The sequence below is a fragment of the Echiichthys vipera genome, assembly GCF_963691815.1.
Source record: "Echiichthys vipera genome assembly, chromosome: 5".
NCBI classification, from domain to species: Eukaryota; Metazoa; Chordata; class Actinopteri; order Perciformes; family Trachinidae; genus Echiichthys; species Echiichthys vipera.
In genome coordinates, this window is record NC_139830.1 from 21,754,076 (window position 1) to 21,768,924 (window position 14,849).

Consider the following 14,849-nt stretch of genomic DNA (forward strand, 5'->3'; position numbering starts at 1 on the left):
TACATTTAGGCAAGTTTAGTTCAAATGCATATTATCAAATATTGCATCTTTTCAATCTGTTGGTAACTTCTAGATCCAAATATTGTGGAAATTGTTATTATGTTTTAATTCATAATAGGTTAAATGGTCAAAGTACAATGGTCACACATTTATATCAGCGGAAGGTTTTAAGTTTTATTATTTCATAGTGAAATACATGCTCTCATTTTACCCCGAAATGCATCTGACACACATTGTGAGACAAATATTTTTATTTTGGCACATTTGTTGTCAAGAGGAATAAAGAGGCAATCAATGAAAATAAAAATACAGTAAAAGCAATAAAACATGCAATTCATTTAATGCATCATAAAAAGTTACAGTGTTATGGTTGCATATAGTGACCCACCACGTTAACAAAACATTCATGCCTACAGGCAATTTAGAGTCACTGATAAACCTAACCTGCGTGTTTTTGGACATTCAATGATATTCAAAAAGTTAAATGAAAACAATATCAACTATTTTTGAACCTTTACAATTACAGCAGCATATACATTTTTAAAAGACATTTCTCTAACTCCATGCAGTCTTCTTTTACATCACCAGCAGAGGGTAGCACTGATCTTTCAACCCCTGTACACAGAAGCTGCTCACTAACAGGACTATGTAGTGATTTTCTTTCTCTAACGTTAGATTAAAAGTTACTTTCTTCCTGCTTCACTTTATTTAACTGTTGCTGGGCAGCTTCTATGTCAGTCAGCATTGTGCAAAAACTGACACTGTGACATGCAATCAACAAGTTCTCAAAATGTTTCACAAGTTTGGATGGTCCCTGGTGTGTTAAAAAACGCAGAATTACTGTATGCACTTGAAAATGTACTAGATATACAGTATGGTCTAGTAGCCATTTGTGCTTTATGTGATTTGGACTATTCTCTTGCATAGCAACAAGTCTCTTTACAGTCATGTTTGTTGTGGTGATCATGGTAACAGTGAGGGCCGCTGAGGGTGTATAGGAAAAGTACAGAATAAAGCCCTTTGAATTCTGGGAAAAGTCAGATCGACCTGTGAAAACATTTCTTCCATCCATTCTTTATGTTTCCGGGTAAATTATGTTTCTGATTTGACTGTATCTGTACTAGAAGCTAAAATATGTGTTTCTATAAATATGGCCAAAGTACTAGTTTCAAACCTTTTGTTAACAATATGGTGTCCATTTATTAAATGTAGCTATAATTGTATTTTTAATGGAATGACTTGCAATGAAACAGATTAGAGCTTCAGAAAAGCAGCATCTTGTTATCCATCAAATCGGAGGGAAAATAATCAAGTCCTGCTGTTTAGTGCGCACACAGGAATGTGCAATATGCATCCAGTACACTGTACAGCCTGTTCTTATATTTTCTGTCTGTTTGTATGTACTGTGGGGAGCTAGAAAGCAGAAAGTATTATTCCTCTGCCACCCACTTTTTCTTAACTTTTCTTAACAGATCCCTTCATTCAATCTGTAGGATGACCCTCAAAAAGGTGACATATACTGTAAAGGCCTCATAGTACCTAAGCTCACACGCAGTGAACTTAAATACTGTGATCCGATTTAAACAAAGATATCTGAGTGGTATGCAGCCAGCACTGGCTGTGTGAGTTCAGACATGAAATCTGAAACAGACGTGTTCCCAATCACTTGGACGTCAACATGATTAATGATTCCCAGCCTCTGAAGCTCAATAAGGGGCTGACATATCTGGTTCATCCTTTCCATTAGACAGGCAGTTATTGAAAGCGTCTCCCACAGGCAGCTATGACCACATCATTCAGTCAGCTGTGTATAAAAAAGCACACTCACAATGACTTGTTCCTTTGACTCATAGCACCAGTCTAAACTGCCGTCCTGAGGTCTAAGATGACCCATCATGGAAGAACTTCAACCAGAATCTGCAGTGTTGAGTACAGCCATTATAGTTTAGGTCATAATGCATTTTTTCCACTCCAAACAACAACATCGCATGCTCTGTATTTTCTTGTTCCAGCACTTCATAGAAGCATTATCACATTCAAACTGACTTGAATACAATTCAAAAACAGCATTTTATTTATTTTTTGGGCTGCAGAATTACATCAGATAGTCAGTCCAAAATGTCATGTGCATCACTTTATACACATTTCACTGCAATTCAGAAACATTAGGTATCTTTGTAAATGTCTGCATCTACACATTAGAAATAAAGTTCTGCACAAAGTATAGCCCTGTGGATTTGTAATGACAGACCCTAGAGTGGGCCCAGTATAGGAGAAGGGCTGCATAAGATGTCAGTTTTTAAGCAAGCGGGAGAGGCAAACATCCTTGCACGGTTAACTGAAACCAGCACTGTGTGCGAAGGCAAAGGCCTCACTCCATCTGCAGGATCTGGCCAGTAGGAGCAAGAGAGCATTTGGCCTCTGGGGGCTCATTGCCAACTGCCCCAGTCCTCTCCTACCCCGCCTCTCAGCCCTGTGCTTTCCATGTCCAATGCAGCACTGAACGCATAAGGCTCCCTGGGGCCTGGGGCTCCAATCACAGATACAGCTCTCCCCTCCCCTGCCTGTGTGCTCACTTTCTGGCTACCTCCTTATTCCCGCCTGCAAGCGTGCCTCTCAATTGTAGAGGCTGGCTCTTGTACTCCTAGGGGCCCAGCTATCGCTCCACCCCTCTCACTCTTCAGGATTCAGGCTGCATCGATGTTGGAACTCTTGGCCGTGCTCATGGATCCATTTGTTTGCCACTGGAACATACAGAAGGATGCAAACTATGTTTTAAAATCTTAAAAACGACATAAATTAACTTGCCTTTGCATTTTTTTTAAACATTTGGATAATTGTGCTTGAAGCCTTACATACATTTCTGATTATATGGTTGCTAAAACAACACAACCACCAAATGCTTCAGCAGCTGCTTTGTGGTGATTAATATCCTTCTTTAAGTTTAACTGGGACCCTAACACATATTTCAGGAGTTATGTTCTCTGGGCCAACGGCAGCAGATGTTCACTGCACTTTGTATCATCTCTAAATGCATAATGAAGCACAGATGTTACCTAGCTCTTGTACATTAGCTCCTGTATGAACAATGGAAACGTACCATGATGATTCAAAAAAGCCTAATAAGTTAAACAGAGAACAAGGACTCTGATTAATTGCTGTGCCTTGCTACAGTATTTTCCATATTCACGTCACTTTTTGTTTGTTGACCCTTACCCCATTTGTCCCCAATAAGCACAGGGCAGCCAGCATGCAGCGTGTCTGTGTCTCCTTGACCATTTCTATGGAGATTCCACCAGAAAATGGCAGCTTTCTGTGAAATAAAAAATGTTTTCTTCATCATCAATCGATCTGACAATTATTTTCTTGGTTTACTGATTAATCATATGGTCGATAACATTTCACAATTGTTTTGTTTGACCGTCAGTCCAAAAGTTAGGACAGAGAAAAGTTGAAAATCCTCACAATTTATTAATTACCATAAATCTTTCTATCAACTTAATCTTAAATAGAGCTTAATTTCAAGCACAAGAGTCATTTTTATTTATCAGGATCAGTTATTTTCTGTATAAACAGCCAGGAAGTCTCAATAAAATGAAAAGCAAGAGGCTAAACCCCAGGAACGGCCTGGTAAACCTTCCACTTAATTTATCAAGTGAAAAACAGCTTCAACGCCCACTGAGGCTCAACTATGCACAATAGCTGTATTGTCGTAAAAAAAAATATCTTTGCTGTTGTTGCTAGGATCTGACCTTTTAGAATTTTGACAGCTGCTCCCGAGAATGTGAGGGAGGCAAAGAGTGAAGAGAAAATAAGCTTGAGGCGCAAAAATGTCACAAAGACAAAAGAGGCGGCTTTCAGCTCATCTTAGACATTCACAGACTGTTTACCTCCATTACAGGAACACTGAAGTTGGCATAGATGAAGGCTGTGGAGCCACCTGCCTCGACAGAGCTGAGCTGTGGAAAAGGACATTCCTTCAGAGTTGTGTCTTGTGTTTATGTGCATGTGTTATGAAAAGCCACTCTGTCCGCTGCACTGTTTTCAAAGACTCACAAAAAGCTTTCTCCTTTTTTTTAAACAGCACTTAACAGATTCAAGATAGTTACAAATTAAAAATGGCTTAAATGAACGGAACAAAAAGAAAAATAAGGGCAAAATAAGACAAGAACTAGTTTGGTTCGAGTTTGTTGCATGAAAGAACATCTATAAAAGTGTAATTTAAGCACTGAGGTCACAACTAAACTGAGCTTCGCTGCAGGTTGTTCCGAAGTCTTGTAGCATTCATGGAAAAGCCCTGACCTCTGTGTTTTTAATTTAGACTTTGGAGCAGCAGAAACAGGAACCTGCCCAAGAACCTCTGGCTGCTATCTGGGTCATACAAGGTAATAAGATAGTTAGAGTAAGACTTTACTCACATATATCATAAAGGTTGCCACTCGATTCCCACTTTTCAGCTTATATACAGGACTTGAAGGCGACTGGAAAATGTAAACAGTTGATATTCCATAATTAATGTAAGCACAGACAACATGCGAAGTCTATAGCAATATAAAGAAGTATTGGAACGTGTTAAAAAGTAAGTATAACATTCAACTTACTGTAGCATGGTCAAAGTGAGGCTCATAATGACCGCCAATTCCATAATTCACTACTTGGAGGTACTCGCCATATGGATGCCTCACATTCAGACCTGTGAGCATGGAAATCTTCTGGTCCAGCTTCCCAACAGTGGAGTGGGCTGAGCCCTTTAGCCATGCACTACAAATAAGACACATTGATAAATAGCACAAGTAGTCTGTACATGATTTGCACACTGTTAAATGTTTTAAGTTTAATTTATAACGACTAAAAGTACTATAAATAATAATAAATAAGTGTTGAACCTCTTGCTGATGCGATACTCTGCTGATGCTTGTTTCTCTCCAGCTGCCACCACAGATCGTCTCAACTTGTCAGCAAAGGCAGAAAACAGCATTTTAAGAGTGCGTGATTGTTACAGCAGCCAAACTTTGATGTCCAGCTGCAGGCCCTCACAACGTAACAGCATGAAAATCAATGAAGTGTTCAAAATAAAAACTGAGAGCAGATATGAGAAAATCAAGTATGTGGATTCAAAAAGCCCTGATGACAGACATCCAATATTCTTCTAATTTTGCATGCCAAAGGGGTTATGGAGTCCAGCTGATCCCCTACAGGTATCACTGTATCAGTTTTAAGTTTCTCCTATCTTCTCTTGTCGTCTTGCAAAGTCTGCCCTTCTTTAAATTGAGCCTCTAAGATTTATTCGGACTGCAGAATTCTCACACAGCGTTCTGCTGCTTATTTAATATGTTTTCGCCATAGAAATTAATTTCCAAACAATATTGAGACAATATGGCCACGAGACATCATGTCAATTCTAAGGGCATTACACAACAGAGGGGAAAAAAACTTAGAACAACTTTTTATTTCACACATCCATTCATCATCAAGAAATCAATATAATTACAGATTGGTTAACTCCAGACCTGTGTTATAGGCTCTGGGATCCAGCATGAGCAAAGTTTAAACCAAGCTCATGGTTAACGAGTGCTGCTCACTGCTCCAAACCAATACCGTACCCTGGGCCTGTTTTCAATAAACCCACAGGCTGACATAATGATGAAATAAGTACAGGGGTTTCCATCTGAGGAAAGGCATGGAAATCTCACTGAACAATGCCAAACCCTCACAGAAACTATAGGGCACCAATTGAGTTATCCCACCAAATATTCCCTAAAGTAACTGAGTCAGCTCTGAGGACCATGCAGTGTTACTTACCATTAAATGAGCAGAAAAGGGATAGTTGCTTCATATAGATACTGAGGCTCCATGGTAGTAGACTGAATATTTACCAGAGTAGCCCAGCAGGGTTATTTGAACAGTTAGAGGCGCTCAGCCAAGTTTTTATAGTAATGTATCCCTCATTCCTTTAAGCCTCCCTAAATGTTTGGACGCTGACCAACTCTTCCTCCATAGGGTTCTTTTTTCAGTCGGAGAAAGTTGGCTTAGACCCCAGCAGTCAGTGAGACCCACAGCAGAGCAGATTATTAAGCAATATATGGAAGTTTATAAAAAATGTTTTTAATAGGCACCTTTAACCCTCATCCTACCGACTAGGCTACACACAGACCTGAGGTAAATTTTCTGTCATATCTCACTGGGACTTTTTTCCATCATTACAGTTAATAATGAATTTGTCAGTCTACTAATGACTTAATATAATTGTTTTCTGTTTCTGTTTTGATAAGTGCCTTTAAAGAATTGGGATCCTAGGGAATCCCAGTCAAAGCCCCTAATCATTGTAGAATAGATCCAATAACAAGATCCATTTTTAAGGAGACAGACACAGATGCAGCAGACACAGATCTCCTCATAAGTATAATCAGCAGATTGTTCTTAATGTTTACTCATTATAGTCCCATTCAGAGCATTATACTGTTATACTGTATATATCATTTAATTAAATTATTATTTGCCTGCATTGATTTATAGGCAGCATTTTACTGTTGTAGTTGGTCAAAACTCAAGTAAAAGTACCTACCTCAAAAGTGTACTTCATTACAGGACTTAAGTAAATGTAGTTACTGTCCACCATTGACAAAGATAAAAGTAACAGTCGCCATTAGGACACCTTTTGTCATCACTTTTGAACAGTCTGGGATAATGCCCATTTATTTGTCTGACAATGGTCGTATTTGCTGAGCAGAGCCAACATCAGTAGTGGAAAGAAACAATAAATTCCAAACAAACAATATAAACAAGGACAAAAAAATAATTGTGGTAATTGTAGATGATTGTGTCTTAACTTTTAAAACAATCTGTTAACAAAAAAACATACTTCAAGGCAAAGATACAAGGCATTTAAATGGCAAAATGTTAAATATATTTTTGTTTATTTGTTGATTAAAAAAAAAACCTCAACAAACTGTCTTGACCTGTTTGTGTCAAGGAAAAATACTTTGCAGCCTCACTTGCTGCGCATCATATGAGAGAAAACTCATGGAAACAAAACATGGATTACGAATCATTTGGTCAAAACAAATTCAGTGTTGACTGTAATAAAATAAATCTGGTCGTTTTTCTTAATTCCTAAAAAGCTGACGCGTGTTAATTATTTCTTAACCTGTAAGTGATGAGGAAAATGCGCTTACTCCTGGCTGGGCGGTCGTCTTGATGTCCTCAGCCTCTGTGTCAGTGACAAAGTTGTGGTACAGGACCACGTACGGCTGCAGGCTCAGCACTTCACGTCTTGCCGGCAGCAGTAGCAGTCCGGGATTCCCGTTGGTGAAGTAGTCGCAGAAAAGTCTGGGGTTTTCAAAATTCATTGGCTGCTGGGAGAAAAAGGAATCTGATGGTCTTTAACAAGATCAGGACACAAATTTATTTGCTTTTTCATCCACAAACAATTACTCTTTGCATTGTTCTCTCTCCACAAAAGCAAGTATGACTTTAGAATAATTATAGTCAGTTTATGGCCAAGGAAACTTCAATTACAAACTTGCGTCTTAAGAAACTTTTGGCTTTTTGCGGTGATCTTGAGCCGTCAGTCAGCCCACCACTTTGGTTCATACTGAAACATCTCAACAACATTTGGGTGGAGATTTTTGTACAGACATGAATGTTTCCCAGAGGATTAAGCCTACTGACTTTGGTTATCCCCTGATTTTTCTTCCAGCACCACCATGAGGTTGACGTTTTTGTTTTTGCTGAAATGAATTATCACTCAATTGAATCCATAAATTGAGAATAAATCCTAATGGAACTTCTCATTTGTGCAGTACTTTGGTTTATGACTAAATATCTGCACAAAATAATGAAATTCTCATTTGGTGCTAATTAGCTAATATAAGCATGCTGACATTTTAACTAAGATGGTCACCAACATAAAAATAAAGCTCAAAGCTAACAGTCAACATTGCTGTAGACTTTTGTTTAGATCCAAACATATACATTACAGTGCTGTGTAATATCATCAAATACAACCACACAAAGAAAAGTAAAGCTTTTCTCAAAGCCTCTTTCTAAGTTACACCCTTTAGTATTGCACATCCAGCTGGACACAACACAACACTGATGATTCCCATAACATGGAATAGATGTGCTATTGAAAAACAGAATTCCAATGCACATTTGGTTAGTATTATGCAATTAAGAGCTTGTTGTATTAACTTATCCATGATATCTTCCAGATATTTGAGATACACAGTATGTGTTCAGAATGATTAAATGTGATGAATACCTGAGAGCCTTGGGTCTGGCAGAGCCTCTCGTACGTGTCCCTGGTCCTTAAATGATTGGAGTTGGGTCTCCTCAGCCCATTGCCCCTCATTGATATGGGTGGACTTGTAACCAGCAGCTTCTCGTATTTCTCAACATTCTGCAAAACTCTTCCATTCATTGGATCTGAGAAAAAAAAAAGGTAAATACTGTACATTATAGGGAATGTTTCTTAATAACAGTGCACACTTCAGTTTAGAGAGGCAAGTTACAGAAGTAAAGAGGGTTTTTATGCACCACAGCCAGGATTAAAGTACAAGGACAAGTTAAATGAAAGAAATTACCATGATGCAGTAACTCCTGAGATAGGCTGAGAGCGTAGGAAACGTTTCCTGTCTGTAACAATATAAGAAATTTTGGGCAGTACAATCCATGAAACATCTTCCAAATGTGCATTTCCTGTCCTTATACCTACTTTAAAATGAGAGAAGGCCAAGTGATCCAGAGCATCCTCTAAAGTCCCTTCATTCTCAGGGCTCCACTCGCCTCCTGTTCCCCTGAAGAGACGTACCGACTCCTCCAACCACTGCACTGAGTGGTAGTAGTCTTCCTGCTCGTACGCCACCTGTGTAAGTTAACAGCTGGGTTACAGTCAGTCCTTTCAAAGGCAGCTAGGTGTCTCCATGTCCAGCTGTGTTCGTGTTCAGGTTCTGGACTTGAAGAACAAATGCTAGCCGGCTCTGGTCCAGGTGCATGCATGTCTGCTAGATATGGCTAGGTTTGAGGCCATGAATGATTTAAGATTCAAGATTCAAGAAAACTTTATTTTTCCCCAGGAGGTAATTAAACGTAAGGCATGTGGTGCAATGACAAAAAAATAACAAAACAATGACTGAAAGTGACTAAGAATTAATAAATACATAAGTTATGAACAGGACAGCATAAAAAACAACAAATATATGTACATTTAAACAAGGTGCCAATGGGTAATGGGGTAGATAAGAGCTGAAAATCACATCCAGTTAGCAGTATATAAGACTAGATCTGATTTGATCAGACCTGTTTTTTCAGCCGATGCTATCCCGTCATTCAGCTGGCATAATGTGACCAACACTGGCTGGATGTAGGCAGCCCTTGGGCCAAACCATTTTGGCTACTTTAACAAAAAGAATGAACTTTTCCACTAATGGCAGGTAGGAGAACAGAAGAAATGCTTTAAAACTTTTTCTTGAGATGTCTGTGAGTGTTTCTGATGCGTTTTGTCTGGCTGTGTTTTGTCGTGCATCTATATTCTTATTTCTTCAGCTGTAACCAGGTCTCTCTGGCAAAAGAGACCTTGATCCTCATGAGATCACCTGACTAAATAAAGATTATAATGACAGCAGCATTACTTGACTTACAGGATGTGATGTAACAATCACTTCTGTTATTTTTGAGAGTATTATCTGCCAATTTTAACTTAGACTTTTTGGTCTCTTTTTTTTAACTCACAACTATTTATATTAACGATTAATCTGATGATCTTTTCTTGGTTATTTGGTTACAATTGTTTAGTAAAAAAAGGTAAATAGCATGTGTTGTCCAAAGTATATTTAAGTTGAGTGTATTTAAATAACTTATAGAGCAAGATGTCTGCTGATCAAAGAAAACCTTGATGATCATTTTCAAAGGAAGAAAGTCTTGAACAGTGGCTACAGTCCATCTTGGCTTGAAAGGTGCTGGCTACAGGCCTGACAGCACCCACAGAAAGAGGGTGAAATGCAGCTTGCCTGCATCACAGATTATATCCACAACCCCTCCAGACAGCACACAAACAAAAATCCCAGTGTACCATTCAACCTCTCAAAAACACACTCTCAACTAATCACACATGCCAACTTATCTACCCTATCACACACCCAGGTCACAACATTGCACCCCATGATTTGGAAGCTGTTAGTCTCTAAAGAACCAATGAATTCTTAAAAATAGTTAATATTCTGAAGATCTAAATAAAGCCTGAGGGAAGTATAAGTTACTCTGCTTTAAAATGCCTTCAAATGAAACCGACTAGCTACAAACGTCTGTTAACAAACCCTGGTGGTTTTGAGGAGAGGTTTAACAGACATATAAAAGCACGTGCAAGCTGCTCTTTTACTGACAACACCCTAAAACTCAGCATCTCTCTTTACAGATGGTCTCAGACAATCTCAGCCTACGTGAGATAATGGCTTTTCCATACAAGTGCTCTGCCCTTACACGTCAACACTCTACACAGTGGAATTTATAGCGGGGAACCCCCCCCCCCCCCTTGCTGCTTGTATTATAGTATATCCATCTTCACATGTAACTGATTCCCAGGAAGGCAGTGGGAAGAATTCCACTCTTTCTAAGCAGCCTGACTGGATTCCCAACACACAATGATTGACAGGTTACAAATATTGTGCAAGGAGAAGGGGGGGGGGGGGGGGTCTTTTCACAGCAACATCTTCCATTTCATTAAAATACTTCACCAACACTTGAAGCTTATTTTCCTCTGAAAAATGATGACCAATGACAGACTTGTTTTAACACACGCTCATTACATTTCCTTGCTGCATTTTATGAAATCCATAGGGGACAAATAAGCAAAACAGTAAATATACTCAAGAAGTACAACTTTGAGGTATCCGTACTTTACTATTTTGCTTAGCAGATAAAGATACAGAAGATAAGGAGAGAAATCTGATACATTGTTGAAGATCAAATCTTTGGTTCCCAACCTTTTTTCGTCTTGTGACAAAAAAGCTGTGTCTAGTTAGGGCCTGTCACTTTTCAGATGTCAATGAGTTATGAGTCATTTCCCTTCTCAGATAGTTTCATTTCAAGAGATAAAACTGTCAGAGGTATAACTCTTCTTTATTTCACAATAAAAGCAGACATAAGAGAAAAGTTAAAAAAATGAATACATGAGTGCAGCAGAACTTTCCTCATTCCTTTGTCATTAATCGTCTCACTTCCCCTCAGATTTATCTTGTGACTCTTAGATTGGGAACCTCTAAAATCTATGTACAGTCAAACAGTAAAATGCTTTTTATGCATCAGGATAATATACCAATTTGCTGATAATATATCTGTTCTTCTGTTCTTCTACTTTGGTAGGCTTTTGGAAATGGGACTTATACTTGTAATGGAGTATTTTAGATTGTTTTGATACTTTTTCTTTAGTAAAGAGTTGAGTCTGAGTACTTACAAAGTAAAAACAATGGAAGGAAATAACGAAGGAAAATAATGGATTGTGTACCTTTCCAACCAGAAAGCAGTCATCACCAGACAGCGGGACAGACACTGCAGGCAGGTAGATATCCACAGGCTTTCCATTGGTGACTCTTTGGAAACAGCCCCTTACGAGGCTCGCAACTTGGAGAGCATACACATCCTGCAGCCTCATAAGCCCCTTAGCAGCCCCCTGGAGGTCTTCTAGTTTGGGCAGATCGGCCTCTTCCTCCTCATAACTGGACCTGAGGGCTGGACAGCAGAGGGCCAAAAGGTGAACTGGGGGGTTGGGTGGTGACAGCAGTAAAGAGGAGGGGAGGCGGTTAGTTATCACCACCAGATGTGTCTGTAGAGGAGGCAGTGAGCCTACCTTGTACGTTCTCCAAGGCTTCGTTTCTGTAGATTACATTCAGCCATTCTAAATGCAGCCGCTTGATCAGAGTGAACGCCACCAGCGGGTTTGCCATCACAGTCGCCCGGCCTCTGTAAAGTTCAGTGTGCAGGTCTGACACTTTGGCATAAAAGCTGTGGGTGAAGATTGTAGACTTTGGTTACAAAAAAATAGAAGAGACCAAGTGCCAAGACAGTTTCACATGAGACAAGGGAGTCCTGGGAACCATAAGGTCACAGACAAGAGAATGTTCTTTGGACACTCTTTGGCACAGTCGGGTAAAATGGTTTAAAAAACTGAACAATTTCATATTAACGGCTATCACATAGGTACCAAAACATTGATTGATATAAAATATAAAAATGAACATTTACCATACAACTAGTGTCACATAGTATGATGACATAAGCACAATTAGGAGGGTTGTTCATAAAAAAAGTGTTTAAGTGTTGTGCCATGTTGGGATGGAAAGCATCTGCAATGTTCACCACATAATCATCATTACATATCATAAAAACAGATGAATAAAGCTGATGCATGACATTATTTTCCAACCTCACACCACAAAAAAATCATCCTGGTTCTAGACTGGAAGAAAGTGCAGCTGACTAAACCTTCTTCTTGTAAAAACACACACTAAATGACATGAAATAATAGGATTTTAGAGGTAGCAGGTCAACAATTCATGGCTAGTGGTTTACATCATCTGAAAGCTGGGAACATGAAGATTATGTTGAGATGCAGCTCAGCACTGTGTTAAGTTCTTCTTGTTATAAATCTGTGTTAAACCTTGTAGTTTTGTAAGGTGCCTATTGTTTGTTTAGAGTGTATTAGGGCTTAGAACATTATGATGGAAGTATATGATTCCCATTCTAATGCTCTTATTTTATCACAAAAGTTGTGGCAGCAGATTTTTGGTTGATACCATTTGTTCTATGGATTGCTGCACAATTTAACAATGTATTTACCACTTCAGAATTGAAGTTTAAAATTATGAAAAAAAACCTCCCTCCAAAATACCACATTAAGACAACCAGACATTGAGAAACACCACAGACAAATTCATGCTTTTGTATCAAAAACGTTTGAAACTGAAGATTTCTGTAAGAATTGCATTTTTTCGGTGATTGGATGTAGAGCAATTCTGCACTACAGCGGAGAAATCTCCCTTTATTGATAATATACCTAGGAAAGCCCCACATCCTTGAATGCTCTCTGTCAGTCAGTCATATGGTTTCAATGTAATGCTCTATGCCCCTTAAAACGCCCCCTATCGCCTCTTACAGACTGGGGCACTGCCGCCCCACACCCCCGCCGTGTCCTCATGCATGTCACTCACCGCTTGACGTCCTCCAGTCTCTCTAACTCCTGGTCAATATAAGTTCTCAAGTAATCGATCAGCTTCCGTTCAACACTAATCGCCTGCTTCACGTTCAGCAGCGACGTATACATTTCACCTGAAGACACGGGAATCACAGCGACGGTCAGGAGACTCCAGCTGAAGTAGACACACGCGGGGCACTTCATCTCTGGCGCAGATAATAAACCTATTCCCTCTCTTCTGCAGCAGCCTCAGAGAGTGAGCCCCTCACTCACTGCCCTGAACTGATCTACCTCTGAAATCCACACGGGGATCTCCCTCATCCGCTCTGAGATCAGCTTTCTCCCTTGTGTGGATGGGACTGACCTGCAGCCTCAATTCAGGCTGGACAATTCTCATTCCAGCGCGTACCCAACATGTTTATTTTCGCTGTTAATAACAGGACTACATAGTTAAATCCCCGCGCCAGTTTGTGGAAGCTGTTTCCGATTTAAGGTTGCACATTCAGTTTGAGATTTGATTCATGCATATAGGCCTAAATAATGGGAATGGGTTAAACCAGGATATCATTTATGTAGCATGTTTTTAAATTTAACTATTTTTTTATTACTTTAAAGGGGGTTACGGTGAATCATTTGTTCACTGACAAAAAAAGTTGGATGCATTAGATATTGAGTTTGGAGTCAGTGCACCACCTGCAGGTGAATGTTTGTACAGCATTGACACTGTCATTTTAAAGCTGCACAGTAAGGACATTTTGAGTGACTTCCTTGCTGTGGTGACTCTTATAATAGGTTTAGTGGTAGGAATGCACAAAAAGATCACAACCGGAAAAAAATGTAAGTAAAGTATGTGGTCTGCAGATATAAGTTTTCTTCTTATGGGACATGCAAATATTATATCAGTACAAAAACATCATTTATAGCCTACGCACTACACAAAAGGAGACAGTGCTTGCAGGGTTACACTCATGTTTTTTGTATTATTCTGATATGTATGTCACCACCCACAAGACCTGTATCGAACAAGTTTATGCATTCAAACTGTTTTTTTTCAGGAACAACACACTGATTTGTGCATGCAGATACCAATGTATTAACCTGCAATAATCTCCAAGACTTTTGTGATTTTAGGCTTTTAAATATCTACAATATAGTGTAAGATTACAGCAGGCCAGAAGAACTATCTTGCCTGCAACCCAGTCACATAGTTATTTCTAAATCCTGCATGATCAGCACTGCAAGCGTATTGAGAGACTGTGAGGTTGAATCTAAGCAGCAGATGCCAGAATTTGTGTGCGATGCGTTAAATTCACTTACACAATTGAGTAATCTTTATTGATGCTCCTGGCACAGAAATTCAGTTACTAGTCGATGTTTTACAGCTGTTGATCTTTAAAACTGTTGATCTGGTCTTAAAAAAAACTGTCATATCTGCAATTCAAAAGGGTCAGAATTGCTTTTTACAGGGTACTAGAGGTTAAATCAATTCATCATTCATTGAGATTACATATTTATGTTCTCTTATTCAAAAGTGTTTCTAATATAGTTTTTAAATCTTCAGATTAAAACATTACATTATTGTTCACTGCATTAAACCATGAAAAGGTGAACCTGCAGTGTAAAATAAAAACATTTTAAGACCCTTTAATACCACATTGAA

The 14,849-nt window shown here is 39.0% G+C and overlaps 1 protein-coding gene across 2 annotated transcripts; it reads right to left on the reverse strand.

Annotated features, from left to right (window-relative positions):
• Positions 1-263: 263 nt before the first annotated feature.
• Positions 264-13,396, reverse strand: p4ha3 (prolyl 4-hydroxylase, alpha polypeptide III). Of its 2 annotated transcripts, none has more exons than XM_083913723.1 (13): positions 13,206-13,396; positions 11,846-12,000; positions 11,504-11,727; positions 8,717-8,866; positions 8,586-8,637; positions 8,264-8,427; positions 7,176-7,352; positions 4,887-4,951; positions 4,602-4,761; positions 4,419-4,481; positions 3,891-3,959; positions 3,217-3,313; positions 264-2,744 (listed from the first exon to the last, which is right to left on the reverse strand). In XM_083913723.1, exons 1-13 carry the CDS (start codon positions 13,391-13,393, stop codon positions 2,674-2,676), a joined length of 1,635 nt encoding a protein of 544 aa, XP_083769849.1. In that variant the 5' UTR covers positions 13,394-13,396; the 3' UTR covers positions 264-2,673. The 2 variants fall into 2 exon arrangements, with proteins under 2 accessions (XP_083769849.1, XP_083769848.1); XM_083913722.1 differs by having other exon boundaries at positions 7,176-7,355.
• Between the last annotated feature and the right edge of the window lie 1,453 nt (positions 13,397-14,849).